This window comes from Rhinopithecus roxellana, chromosome 8 (assembly GCF_007565055.1).
Source record: "Rhinopithecus roxellana isolate Shanxi Qingling chromosome 8, ASM756505v1, whole genome shotgun sequence".
NCBI classification, from domain to species: Eukaryota; Metazoa; Chordata; class Mammalia; order Primates; family Cercopithecidae; genus Rhinopithecus; species Rhinopithecus roxellana.
In genome coordinates, this window is record NC_044556.1 from 118531996 (window position 1) to 118546340 (window position 14345).

Here is a 14345-nt window from a genome sequence, read left to right on the forward strand (position 1 = left end):
ATGCTCAGCTTTACATGACAATGCCAAACTGCTTTTCAAAGTGTTATACCAATTTCCAAAGCCACGAGTAATATATGCTGCTTCACATCCTTGCAAAGTACTACTATCAGAGTTCTTAATTTTGACCATTTTGAATGGGAAGAAAGTGGGGTCACATTGTGGTCTTGACTTTTGTTTGAATAATTACTAGTGAGCTTAAGGCAAGATACTTCTGAAGAAACAGAAGAAGAGGACTTGCCTTACTAAAAACTAGAGTTAAGTTATAAGTAATTACTTAGGTAATGAAGGTAGAATGATGCTAGTGAAGGATGGACAGATGGACCAGTGGAGCAGAATAGAGACTCTGAAATGGATGCATATATATGTTGGGGCTTCATATATGAAAAGTAGTGTAGGCAAAGGTAGAACTATCCAAAAACCGGAGCTAGAAATGTTGGATCTATAAAGAAAAAAAAACCTTTGGATCTCTTTCTCATAGTCCATACAGAAATGAACACCAGAAAAATTGAAAATTTAAATGTCAAATGCAAGACTTTAAAATTTTTAATAGAAAATAGAGGTAAATCTCTTTCTGATTTTACAAAAAAGAAGAATTTATTAAGGCACAAAAAGTATTAACCATAAAATAAAAAAGTGATAAATTAAACTGTGTTAAAACTATATATTTTTGTTCATCCAATACATCATAAATGTAGTGAAAGATGTACTATAAACTGAGAAAATATTGCAACACCTATGAGAAATAATTAGTAAGATGAATATATAAAGATTCCTTACATACCAATAAGAAATAGACAAATTGCCTAATAGAGAAATTGGAAAATTACGCAAACATGTTTTATAGAAGAAGAAATCTTTATATGGATTGCATATTATGTATGATGAAATACAAAATAACTTTTCAGATGAATTAAGATATTCAGACCAGAAAGTCATAAGAAAGAGAAAACATTGAGTTTCCTTTACTTGTACCCCTCATGCTTCTGTCTTCTTCCCTCAACAATGAATGCTTTCCTTCAAAAATGGATTTTCCCATTCCACTGTGTGGTCACACATGCATGAGCAGTGTCGATATTCCAGAGCACTAGAGTTTTCAGGTATAAATGTTGATCTTTGCACATGCATATGCATGCTTACACACTCTTGCACTTACACACCACATATACTTGCATTTATTCTGGATATAGAAATTGAGCAACTCCTTTATGCCAGGCATTCTACAGGACTCTGAAGACACAGCAGTGAAAAAGATAAAGAATTCCTGGAAAAAGACAGACAAAAAATCAGCAAGTAAATTGTTGTTATATTTGAAGGTGTTGGGAGTTCTGAATGAGAATAGAACGGCAAAAATAGATCAAATGATACCAGAATGGGCATGTGTACAAATTTTTAAATTGGATGATCAGGAAAAGCCACAATGAGCAGCATTTGAGCAAAGAATTGAAGGAGGTGAGGGTATCAGTCATGCTTACATCTTGAGGGAAGAGAGTATCAGGCAGAGGAAACAGTAAATGCAAAGGCTTGGAGTCAGGAGCAAAACTGACATGTCTAAGAAACAACAAGGTGGCCACATGGCTACAGTGATGTAAGAGAGGTAGAGAACAGCAGGGAAGGATGTCAGAGAGTGAATGGGAGAGAAGAGGACAGGGCATAGGCACTTGTAAGCCCTTACAAAGACTTTGAATTTAACTCATAAGAATGGAGAGTCATCAAAGGATTTTGAGGAGAGAAACTACATTTTCTAATGGCCACCTTGGTAGATGTGATCAGTTGGGGCAAAGGTGGAACAGGCAAAGGTGGAAGCAGGAAGAACAGTTAGGAAGCTATTGCATGACTCCACTAATCCAAGTGAGAGGTGATGGCGACCTGGCATAGCGTGGTTTGAGGGTAGCGAGAAGTGTTTAGGTTCTATTTTGAAGATAGAGAGCCTGCAGTATTTGCTGATTGGGTGTAACATCTATGAGAAAGAGAATAGTCAAGTATAAAAAATATTTGTTATGGCAAGCATGCCTCAACTGATTGTTGTCTACCAATGTACACCCGTTAGCAGGTCATGCCCACTTTGCACTAGGTTTCTACTTTCTTGTCTGTTATTTAATTCTTCCCCAAATGAGATTCTAGTGCATGCTTTGACAAACTGAAAGTGAACAATTCATTCTGAGAGTTTAACAAATTCCATGTCAATATGCTAAACAAAAATTCAGCCACTGGTCAAATTGTCGATTTGATTGAAAACATGAGAAAACCTCAGGCACAATCTCCTGAGTTCACACCTTTATTTTTTACTTCTTTTCATTATTTATTTTATTTTAAAAAATTGACGGATAAAATTGTATGTATTTATGTGTAAAAGATGATGTTTTAAAGTGTATATACATTGTGGAATGACTAAACCTAGCTAATCAATATATGTATTACCTCACATAGCTATCGTTTTTTGTGAGAATACATTAACTCTCAGCATTTTTCAAGAATACAGTATATTTTTAATTACAGTCACTACGTTGTATCTCTTGAAATTATTCCTTCTATCTAACTAAACTTTTGTATTCTTTGACCAACATCTCCCCAACCCCACCCCACTCTTCTCAACTGCCCCAGCCCCTGGTAAACACCATTCTACTTTGTGTTTCTATGGAATCAACTTGTTTAGATTCCACATATGAGTGGGATCATGCAGTATCTGTCTTTCTGTGCCTGGCTTATTTCTCTTAAAATAATGCCTTCCAGGTTCATCCATGTTTTGGCAAATGACAGGATTTCCCCCCCTTTTCTTTTGGCTGACTAGTACTCCATTGTGTATATGTACCACATTTTCTTTATCTATTTAGGTGGATTTGATATCTTGGCTATTATGAATAATGTTGCAGTAAACATGGGAGTGCACATATCTCTTTGATACAGTGATTTCATTTCCTTTGGATATATACCCAGTAGTGTGACTGCTGGATCATATGGTAGTTCTATTTGGAATTTCTTGAGGAACCTCTACTGTTTTCCATACTGTCTATACTAATTTACATTCCTGCCAACAGTGTACAAGAGTTCCCTCTTCTCCATATCCCTGCCAACACTTGTTATCATTTGTCTTTTTGATCACAGCCATTCTAACAGGTGTAGGATGATACCTCATTACGTTTTTTCAAAAAAATTTACATTTCCTTGATGATTAATGATGTTGGACATTTTTTTCATATACCTGATTGCTATTTGCATGTTTTATTTTGAGAAATGTCTATTCAAGACTTTTGCCAATTTTTAAATTGTATTGTTTACTTGCTAATGAGTTGCTTGAGTTCTTTATATATTTTACATACTAATTCCTTATCAGATGTATAGTTTGTAAATATTTTCTCCCATTTCATAAGTTGTCTTCTACCTCTGTTGATTATTTCCTTTGCTGTGCAGAAGCTTTTTAGTTGGATGTAATTCTGTTTGTCTGTTTTTGCCTTTGTTTCCTTTATTTGCTTAGAACAATGTCATGAAGCATGGCTTTATGTTTTTAGATGATCATCTTTCACTTAATGCACAATCATTATAATTTTGGCATTTTAAAAATAATTTTTTTATTAAAAAACTAATTGTTGAGCAATTATTACATACCAGGCTTTCTGCAAGTGCCAGTGATCCAGAGATAACAAGGGAATCTCCTACTCTCAAAGAGCCTGCCATCTAGTGGGAGATGCAGGAATGTAATTGAGTAGAACAGAATGAGATTAGCTGCAGAATAGCCTTGAGAACAGAACAAAGTTCTAAGAGAGCATAAAGGGGTGGCATAACTTAATTTTATCAAAAAAATTCAGGAAAACTTATACGGAGAGGAGGAGTTTACAAGTAACTATGTAGGGAGCTGTCATGGGTATTCCAGTTAAAAGAAACATGTGAGGAGCATAAAAGAGGCTGGCCTCTTTTATGAAAATAAAATATGAGATTATGAAAATATGAAAAAATATTTATAAAAGAGGCTGGCCCATTGGGTTGGCTGCACATGTATGTGTTTGTTAAGGTTTGGGAGTGTGTGAGTGAATGGTGGAAGGTGAGTCTGGAAGGAAAAGCAGTACTAGATCTTGAGCATTATATATGACAATGCAAGATTTGCAATTTATCCTGTAGGCAATGGAAGTTAGCAAAGAGGTTCTCAGTAGGGAAATGGCATGATTAGATTGAGGCTTTCGGGTGATCACTCTGGCAAAGCTGCAGAGAACAGACTGAGAGGAGGCCCTAGACTGGGAAACCACTTAGTCCACTGTAATTGGCCTAACATTTGAGCAGTGTGGGAAGAAAGGAGGAGACATCTCAAAGAACTACTCGAAAGGTATACTTAGTCCCGTTTGGTTGAGAACGAATGACACATGGGTAGATAGCAATGAGTCTAAGATGTTCCCTGTATATCAGTATTTGGAAATCAGAAGGAAGAGAACACATTGCTCCATGCTAAGGACTAATATGAGGAGAAGCAGTTTGAAAAGAAGATGTGTCCAGTGTTCAAGGAGTGATTGTGTAGTAAGGTAGAGATCGTTAAAGAGCCAGTTGGAAGTTTAGAATGAAGTCTGGGTGAAAAATCAAATGCGATTAGTGGAAAGTCTCTTAAAGGTTAACCTATAATTTTAATGAAAACATAGGAATCTATTTTCATATTCCTAATAGCAAATGCAGAACCTTTAACTACACGTATATTTAATAAATACATTTTATAGGTACCTATGTAAAGTAAAGAGCAACCACCATACAACAAACTCAGTGGCAGAAAAGTTCCAGTGCAATCAGTATATTTAAATTCTACTGGGAGCATTGCAAATTAAAATGACATTTGGGGAGACTATATAGCAATATATAATAAGAGCTATAAAGATGATCATATCATTTTACCCAGTAATCCTACTCCTGGTTATTAAAGGGAAGTAATTCAGTATATATTAATGAAACTGACCTTATAGTTCTGATCTTTATAATAAGTTACCAGAAAATGGTTTAACGTGTATGTGTGTATATTGACTTGAAGTTGAAATATGAAGGCTAAAAAAAGGGAAGATATTTAAATTGGTGTTAAAACAGCATTTAAAATGACCACAATTATGAGAACACATGTATGCCAATACAGATTCACTGGAAAAATATTAAAAATGGAAACTATCAGATGGTAAGATTATAGATCATTTTATTTCCTTTTTATTTGAAATAAGTTGGTACAGCACAACTTTTCAAAAGCTTCTATAAATGTGTATGTCAAGTTGTAATAAAGCAAACATATGTATATAGACATGCTTATGCAGTTATTTTTTCCTGGGTACCTGGGGAGATTGGGATGAAGAAAGTGGGCAACTTGAATAAAGGTGGAGGAGAAAAATGACAGAAAAGAAAGCAAAGAATCGAGAAGCTTAGTGTGGCAGCAGCCTTTCTTCCCCTCCTGAGAGAGTCAAAGGGTGGCACCAGGGACTCATGATCCATGGCTGTGGAAGCCTCATGTCACACTGGATGTCATATGAGGTGGGATGGAACACAGTGACCACTCCACCTCATTTCCTTTACAGTTTCCGTGCCGGGCCATGGCAGTGAACAGCCTTCAGGCATGTCTACAGCGGAAGATCTGAATTCAGGCTGGTGGCAGGAGACAACACAACCACATTTTCTTCTATGCATACATTTGGTTTCATTGACAGATTAACCACAGACAAAGGGTTAAAGGCCACAAGGCGTTAGGTTAGTATGAACGGGGAAAAGGGACTTTTTTTTTTTTTTTTTAAAGAAAATAAAAAGCATCAGTATTGCAAAGACTTTCCATGATCCCACACCCACCTAGAAAGCCCCCTCTCACCGCAGGAAGTGCGCTGACCATTGGAGGAATAAAAGAGGTCCTCAAAGAGCCTGATGCTCACTCTCTCCCTGCACAGCTCAGCAGGACCTCAGCCATGAGACTTCTCACCCTGGCCCTCCTTGGCATCTGCTGTCTCACTGCATACATTGTGGAAGGTAAGTCGAGAAGCTGTCTGTGAGATAAAGAACAGGGAGGCAAGGCAGGTGGGCACACATTTTGGGTTTGACTCAGGTTTTGACTGGAGTAAACTGCTTTCCCCAGGCGAGCCTTAAACTTCCCATGTGCAAAAAAGGAATGATGATTTTGACTGTAGGGGGCTTCGTAAACTCCCAGAACAGGGAGAATTTGGTTAGTATCTGGGCTCCTACTTTTCCTAATTGGGTAATTTTGGGTACATATCTTAACCACTCAGGGCCTATGCTTATTTATGTATAAACTGAATAGAATAACAGACATGATCACCTGAGATTAAGATTAAATAAATACTATGGTTTATTTATTTAATAACATCAGATTTCCTTGGAAAGAGTAATTTTTTGATTAATGTTAGCTATGGATTAGAGGTGATGATTATAAATGCATTTGTAGCTTTTGCCCATTTAATGTATTGTTTGATAAATTATCAAAATCTTTGAGAGTTCAGTTGCAATGTGGGGATGTATCAGAGGATGTATGCTCTGGAGCAAATCAATGTTTTCAATACAAAACTAAGCCCCAAATGACTGGAAGTTCAAACCTTCATGTCCAGAAAATCAATATTACCTTCAAGTACGTGGGGGACTCTGTTAGTAATGCCATGAATATTACTATTTATGAGAAATTTTCTCTATTTGTAAGAGACCATACAATAATAACTACTAACAAATAGGTCAGCAACTTATACACAGTTCAATAAACCTGCAAGACACATCCAGGTAAGATTCAGCTATACTGAGCCCTCACCTGAGCATTCAGTAGATATTTCTTGAAGGATTACTTTTTCCTATGACTGGAGTGAATTTGTCTACTTATTTGTGTTCTAATTGGTAGACTTAATACTTAGACTATGATATCATAACTTAATAATGGGTCCCCAAGGGCTTCCATGAATAAAGGTTGCTGTCTGGAAGTCCTTGAAATTGTGTACAAAACAAAAAAAATTGATGAAACAAAAAAGTTTGATTACTACATTAGGCCACATGTTGCTACCTGGCTGGCATTTTGCTGAGACAATGGGCATACCATCTGAGGGAGATTCAGATCTGGAGTAGGGGAAAGGAGCTCTGTTAGAGGCTGAGAAGAACTGCAGACACTGGTCTCAAATTCCCAAGTTTTCTAGCTGAAGGAGCTCTGTAAGTCCCACTGGTGCTTAGCTTCTTATTTACAAAAATGAGGCAAACAGTCTCTGCTTTGATTCAACTCTGCAACTTGAGTGAAGGTGATATTTTAAAGAATAAAACAGACACACAAACATTGCTGAGAATAAGGAAAAGGCTTTGTGGTTTCAAGTATAACAGGATTCCCTGAGTCTTGGGAGTCCATTTCAGATACTTCACAGAGAGAAATATTGTTTCTTAAATATGAGAGAAACAGAGAAAAAGCCCAGATTTTTCCTCTTTCATTGGTTGCAGAAACAATTCAGCATTAAAAATATATTGGCAAAGGTTGAGGGTAGGAATGTGCAGACTGGCACTGAGAGTGAAGGAGGGGAGAAGGAATGATGAAGAAAAGCACACTGTGAACACTCTTTGTTTAGTTCCATGCTTTAAAAAATACCTTCTGATATTAGCAACACTGCAGACCAATCTTGGTCATTATCAGTGGTTACTTTAGATGCTTTTTAGCTGCCTATTTCTCTGGGAAGCAAAGACCAGTGTCTACAGTTAAGGAGAAAATCAGCACTTAGAAACTTTGATTAGATTTTACTCAACCCTTAACAGTATTAATTCTCCCAAGTTAGTTTTCCTTTTGCAATGTTAGATGTTCTCTAAACTCAATAGTTTAATTCCCTTGGGCCATTACTATTGGGGATGAATATTTTAGGGCTGACTTCCATTTACATATATCTTACCTTTTATCATTTATTAATTTTTTTGAAGGAGAGTGTTTATTATTATTATTATTATTACTATTTTTTTTTTTTTTTTTTTTTTTTTTTTTTTTTTTTTGAGACGGAGTTTCGCTGTGTCGCCCAGGCTGGAGTGCAGTGGCCGGATCTCGGCTCACTGCAAACTCCGCCTCCCGGGTTCCCGCCATTCTCCCGCCTCAGCCTCCGAGTAGCTGGGACTACAGGCGCCCGCCACCTCGCCCGGCTAGTTTTTTGTATTTTTAGTAGAGACGGGGTTTCACCTTGTTAGCCAGGAGGGTCTCGATCTCCTGACCTCGTGATCCACCCGCCTCGGCCTCCCAAAGTGCTGGGATTACAGGCTTGAGCCACCGCGCCCGGCCGAGAGTGTTTATTATTTTTATGTACAGAAAACTCAACAGTGTACATTTAACCCAGTTTAGTGGCAAGTTCCTCAGCCTTTGCTATTTCCAGCTTGGCAATGCGAGCCACAGATTTTGGACTCAGGACATTGCAGATCTCATCATATCCATCATTGTAATTGGTCCTGATAGCTTCCACCAGCTTAGCCAAAGCTCCTTTGTTTTCCTGGTTAACCTGTGTGAAGGCGACAGTGTGCTTCCTGTGGACTGGATGTCCCAGTTGTGCCTTACTTCCCCTTGATAATGCAGTAAGGGACCCCTTTTAGGACACAGGACAGGCAGAAAGATAACCAGCTTGATGGGGTTCACACCAGGTGCAATCACTACCAGCTGAGGCTTCTTGTTTTCCAGCAAGGTGGTGATGGTGTTAACCCCTGCTCAAAGAACGGGTGATTTCCTAGTGGGGACACCACCTTTGCCAGCAGGTTTCTTCTCAGCCTGGGCCAACAGTCTCTGCTTCTTCTCTTGCTTTGTCTCTGGTCAGTACTTGTGGATCAGCTTAAGAGGCTGAGTAGCTGTTTGGGGGTCTAAGGCCTGGGTGAACTGGTTAATGGCAGAAGGTACTTTCAGCAGCTTGTAGGGGATAGCCTTCCCCCACTGAATGTTACCTTGCCTAGAGTACTCTTCACACATTACTCTGTAATCTCACTTATAGTACTGTAACATGTTGCACTATTTGAAATGATCTTTTCTGTTTACCTGTCTGTTGCCTGGCAACAGAAGAAATGCTCTATGAAAACAGGGATAAAACGTCTGTCTTAATAAAACATGTGGGACACAACAGGCACTGTTGTATAAATGAATGAATGAGTGTCACTGGGACATTTATTAGCCGTCCCAAATGTCTAAGTGAAAATATACACAGAGATGGGAAAACATCTTGTTTTCATTTCAGCATGAAATTCCTGAAACAATTCTATTGATCGAGGTTTTAAATTAGTCAAATATTTACTAAGAATCTGTGATGGGCAAGAGATTCAGGATGCCTGTCAGTCATCTCTTCCCCCAAAAAGCAAATGGCCTTATATTCTCACAACATTCTCAGAGTAATTTAATAGGTGATTGTTCCTATGATTTTGATAATAGCTTAATTTTTCATTGTCTGGTTTTTTTTTCTCACCAGGTGTAGGGAGTGAAGTCTCAGATAAGAGTACCTGTGTGAGCCTCACTACCCAGCGACTGCCAGTTAACAGAATCAAGACCTACACCATCACGGAAGGCTCCTTGAAAGCAGTAATGTGAGTTTGCCTCCTCAGAAGTTGGGCTGGGTGGATATCTAGAGATATGGAAATACAGTATACAGAAATGCTGCCTTCCTCAGGAAAAGTAGGCCAACGTGGAGGAACAGCTCAGCTTAACTGATAACCTCTTTATTTTTCCTTATCAATCATGTCTTTATGCAGCCTAACCGAATGGCGATTATTGCAAAAATTGGGCTGCCAAGTAAAGGATAGAAGTCCTCCTCTATTTAGCTTAGTGGAAGAGTCTGTTGAATACTGTGCATAGCTCTGAGGTCTGGGTTTAGAGATGGCTGGCCCGTGTCAGGGTTTCCCTGCAAGCCTCACTGGAGTTGGGGGTTGTTAGGGTTGAGTTAGGCAGAGTCCCTTGATTATCAGTTGCTGTATTTCAACAAAATGAGTCAATGCACAACCTACATGGTCCCTTTCTTCTACCAGAATCTCATTTTTAGAAGTAATAACTCTTCTCAACACATAATTGCAAGCTTTACTCTAAAAAATGAAAATGTAAAAATCAGCTTTTGTTAAAAAAATAAGATGAGTATTTTTAAATTTGAAAAGGAAGAGGGTATGTAATAATGGAACTAGATGGCCTCAAATGTCTTTTTGTTACCACATTTGGTGACATGGATGAGAAAAGGAACCTGTGAATTATGGTGAACAAAGGGGCTGGATACTACTTGCAGATATTTCTCCTTTATGTTAAAATAGATGACAGAAGAAGGGTGCTCATTTATGACCTCATGGCTCTGAAAGACTATTTCTTGCAGTAATTTCTGCACAAGATCTCTTCAAGTCTGCTCTGATCTTAACTCTTGACCCCAAGGCTTTGAGAATGTGGCTAAATTCGTCTGTGTTTTCCTTGCATTACAGTTTTATTACCAAACGTGGCCTAAAAGTCTGTGCTGATCCACAAGCCAGGTGGGTGAAAGACATAGTCAAGAGCATGGACAGGAAATCCAACACCAGAAATAACATGATCCAGACCAAGCCAATAGGAACCCAGCAATCGACCAATACAGCTGTGACCCTGACTGGGTAGTAACCTCTGGCACACTGTCCCTCTCCAGCCAGCCAGCTCATTTCACTTCACACACTCATGGACTGAGTTTATACTCACCTTTTATGAAAGTATTGCATGAATAAAATTATTCTTTTGTATTTTTACTTTTAAATGTCTTCTGTATTCACTTATATGTTCTAATTAATAAATTATTTATTATTAAGAATAGTTCCCTAGTCTATTCATTGTATGTAGGGAAAGGTAGTATATCATTTGTGTTTGATTTCTGTCCTACTTGTACCTCTCTTTGATGGTAACCGTAATGGAAGAGATTCTGGCTAGTGTTTATCAGAGGTGAAAGCCATATTGATCACTCTTAGAGTCCAGCTTGTGGTTCTTTACACATGAGTCACAAGTTACAGCTGTGACAATGGCAACAATTCGAGATTATTGTAACTTGTCTCTACACTAGAATTCTATTTATAGAATATGGGAGAAAATAATCCAGTCTTCACTGGGTTCCCATTCTGAGGGTTCACTACTCAAAAATTTGCTTCACTCAATTTTTTTTCACCTCTTTGTGTTTTATTTTGGTTTCCTATTAAAGGAATAAAATGATACAACTTGTTCCTTTTTTTGTCCCATTAGCAAAAATTAGAATTTTGGTATAAAGAAACTTTATTCAAGTAAAAATAAACACCTTTTGAATTGGACAATAACCTCCCTACCTTATTAGGATTTCTGTAGTTGCCATTACTGTAGTTATCATACATGTTATACTTTATTGTGAATAAGCTTTTGATGCTCCAAATGCTGACCCATGCAGCATTTCTTCATGTGATCACAATTTGCAGTAAACTTTTAATTAAATGTTCATCTGGTCACTCAACACCCCAGATTCATGCTCTCTTGTATGCTAATTAAATTGCTGATTTGTTTCATGGTTAGGGTTTTACTATCCAAGCAGGTGATGATGTATACATTCTGTTCTGTCAGACTCTACATAGGAAGACCTGACCTTGTCTTGATAGCTTTAAGTGAAAAGTATTGGCTGTTGTTTAGTCCTGTGGGGACATTTAGCAATATCAAGAATTTCCAGAGGGTAGACGAAGGCAAGTTGCTCAAATTTTCTTACTTGTAGTCATATAACTAGTGAATCAGAGTGGAAACTACAAAAAAGTTGCCTCCTAGCAAACGATGTGGTCACCTATCCATGTTCATTGCTGTTTGTCTAAAATAAACTTCAGACATGGTCTTAGAGAAAGCAATCCCTTAATAAGAACAGATAACCTGCTTTATGAGGGCGGAAAAATGACAAAGTCACAAAAGATGAATGGAATGGTTTGTCTCCCAAATGTCTCCCAGTCCCTAAGGATTTATTCGGGACAATAATAATAGGATGTGTGGAAGGATATGGGCAGTGCTTGACTTTTCATTTTATAAGACTGTTCTTTTTTAAAAAAATAATAAATAGTTGTTAAAATATATAACCATAGCTATTTTCTTGATTACAAATATTAGCTCACTTAATCACACAACAGACCTCGATTAAAGACAAAACAACTGAGGCATAAAAAGGTTAGTTAACTTTCTGAAGGTCCTTTGGTCTGTGAGGGGTAGAGTTTAGATCTGAACTCATGGAAGCTTCCAGGTGTTGACAACTGTGTCATGCTGTCTTCCTCACTTCAGAAGACAATTCCCTTAGGATGAAACCATATGTAAAGAGATGATTCAGGGGTTATCCTTATTTAACCTACAGATTTCATTCATTCATTCATTCATTCATTCATTCATTCATTCATTCATTCAATAAATGTTTACTGAGGGTTTATTATATGCTGGAAACTGAAGACACAGCAGAGTGAACAGGACAAAGTCCCTGCTTTCTCAGACCTCACATTCTGGGAAAATCTTTCTTGTTTCCCTTCCCCAGGAACTCAGCCCACCAATACATTGTTATTGCATGCCTAATGCATTCCAGATGCTTGATTGGGCACTGGAATGCAATGGGGAAACCTTCAGGTGTTTACCCTCTGGGAGTTTACATTGGGGAGACACACAAGTAAGCAAACAATTTCAATGCAGTGTAATATGTGGGATGATGGAGAAAGCAGAGGGTGTGAGCTTTGAATACACAGGAGCAAACCTATCCAGATCTTAGCATGAAGGGAGGGTAGGGATGATCTTCCCTTTGAAAATAGCCTCCATCTTGAGACCAAAAGGATGATTTAGAGTTATGCTGAAGGTTTCAGTGCATTCTAGGCAAAGAAAATAAGCAGCACAGGCAAAGGCCTGCAGGTAAGAGAAATCCTGATGAATTAAGGAAATGTAAGTAGTTTAATATGACCAAGGGACTGTGCGGGCGTTAGGAAGTGGGTACAAAAGGTGATATCAGGGAGGCAGAGCAGATATTATGAAGGGCCTTGTCTGCCAGACCAAAGAGCATGTGCTTCATTTTAAAGTCTGTGGGACATGACATGAGCTACCAGGTGGAAGACGGAATGTAGAGGACAAGATAGGAGTCAGGAAGCCAATTGAGAGGGGTCTCTGGAATTGTGACTTCTGAACTTGGCCTGGCATGGTGCAACACCTTTTACCTTTACTTCATGAGCCTTTACTGCTTAGCCAGGGAGCACATTATTTATGCATGACTGTGTGACTCACAGTGTGGCTCAGCTGTGCATGCCAAACACCTTGGGCCAGTGACTCCTTTCACCAATTTCCCTGGCTGTAGAGAGCCAGGACTTGGATAGGAGAAAATAGCATTCTTGGAAATCACTTTGTTACTTTCATTATTCATTGGCTAAGCTAAGGTTGGATCTGTGAGAACACAATTGGAGCCAACCACCCAGAGGAAGAACGAGGCTAGGTTGTATCAGTGGAGTTTCAGAGATCCACAGACCAAACCTTTTCTAATGTATTCAATGTTCTGAATATCTGTTGAGCACCTGCAGAGCACATGGGCACAGGATCTAGCCTGCTGTCCTGAAGTTCGTGACAGTCATCAAAGCCATTCCCATTTGGATGTTCCAAATGGCCCAGCTCACGGCGTGACTTCCCTTGGAGACCTTCCTGATGTCACCAGCCTAGATGAGCCCCGTCACCCCCATGTGTCTGCTCAGCCCATGGGCTCATCTCTATTACTGCCTATATCACCCTGAAATACCATTTTATTTGACTTTATTTTCTGTCTCACTTAGAAGTAGGTTAAGGACTATGAATGTGATGTCTGTGTACTTGTGCCTGGGACATCATAGCCTTCCAATACATTTTTGCGATATGTACTATCTTATACATATCTCTACTCTAACAGTTATCATAAAAAGCTATAGGAATACAGTCTTCTGTGTATTTAAGTCCACCCTGGGGAAGTTAGGAAAAGCTTCGCCAAAGAGGTGTCTTTGAACCTGAGAAAGAGCTTGCCGGGAAAAGGCAAGGGTAGGCACTCCTGCCAGAAGGGCCAAATGAATGAAAGCACAGAGGCACGGAAACTGAGGCATGTGTGGGGAAGCTGCTTGTTTCCAGGATGGGTGAGTTATAGAGCTCAGGTTTATAGAGGTTTATAGAGGAAAGGTAGTTTGAAGCCAGACTGAGAAGTCCTGAGTTCCATGACAAAGGATAGGATCTAGACAGAGGGACCCAGGTTGCAGCATGCTCAGATGAGGGACAGAGAATAATCATTTGGAGGAAAATGGTTGAGGGCAGTGGGGGCCATTAGGCAATCATTGCCTTGGTGCAGGTTGGAGGAGATGCTGGCCTAAGTCAGGTCGTGGCAGTGGAAATAGAGGTGAGGGTGGTAGTGGAAATAGAGGTGAGGATCCTA

At 38.9% G+C, this 14345-nt stretch overlaps 1 protein-coding gene across 1 annotated transcript; it reads left to right on the forward strand.

Annotated features, from left to right (window-relative positions):
• The first annotated feature begins 5744 nt into the window (after positions 1-5744).
• XCL1 (X-C motif chemokine ligand 1) lies at positions 5745-10750 on the forward strand. The gene is made up of 3 exons (XM_010371768.2): positions 5745-5970; positions 9405-9519; positions 10393-10750. Exons 1-3 carry the CDS (start codon positions 5781-5783, stop codon positions 10559-10561), a joined length of 474 nt encoding a protein of 157 aa, XP_010370070.1. The 5' UTR covers positions 5745-5780; the 3' UTR covers positions 10562-10750.
• Positions 10751-14345: the final 3595 nt, after the last annotated feature.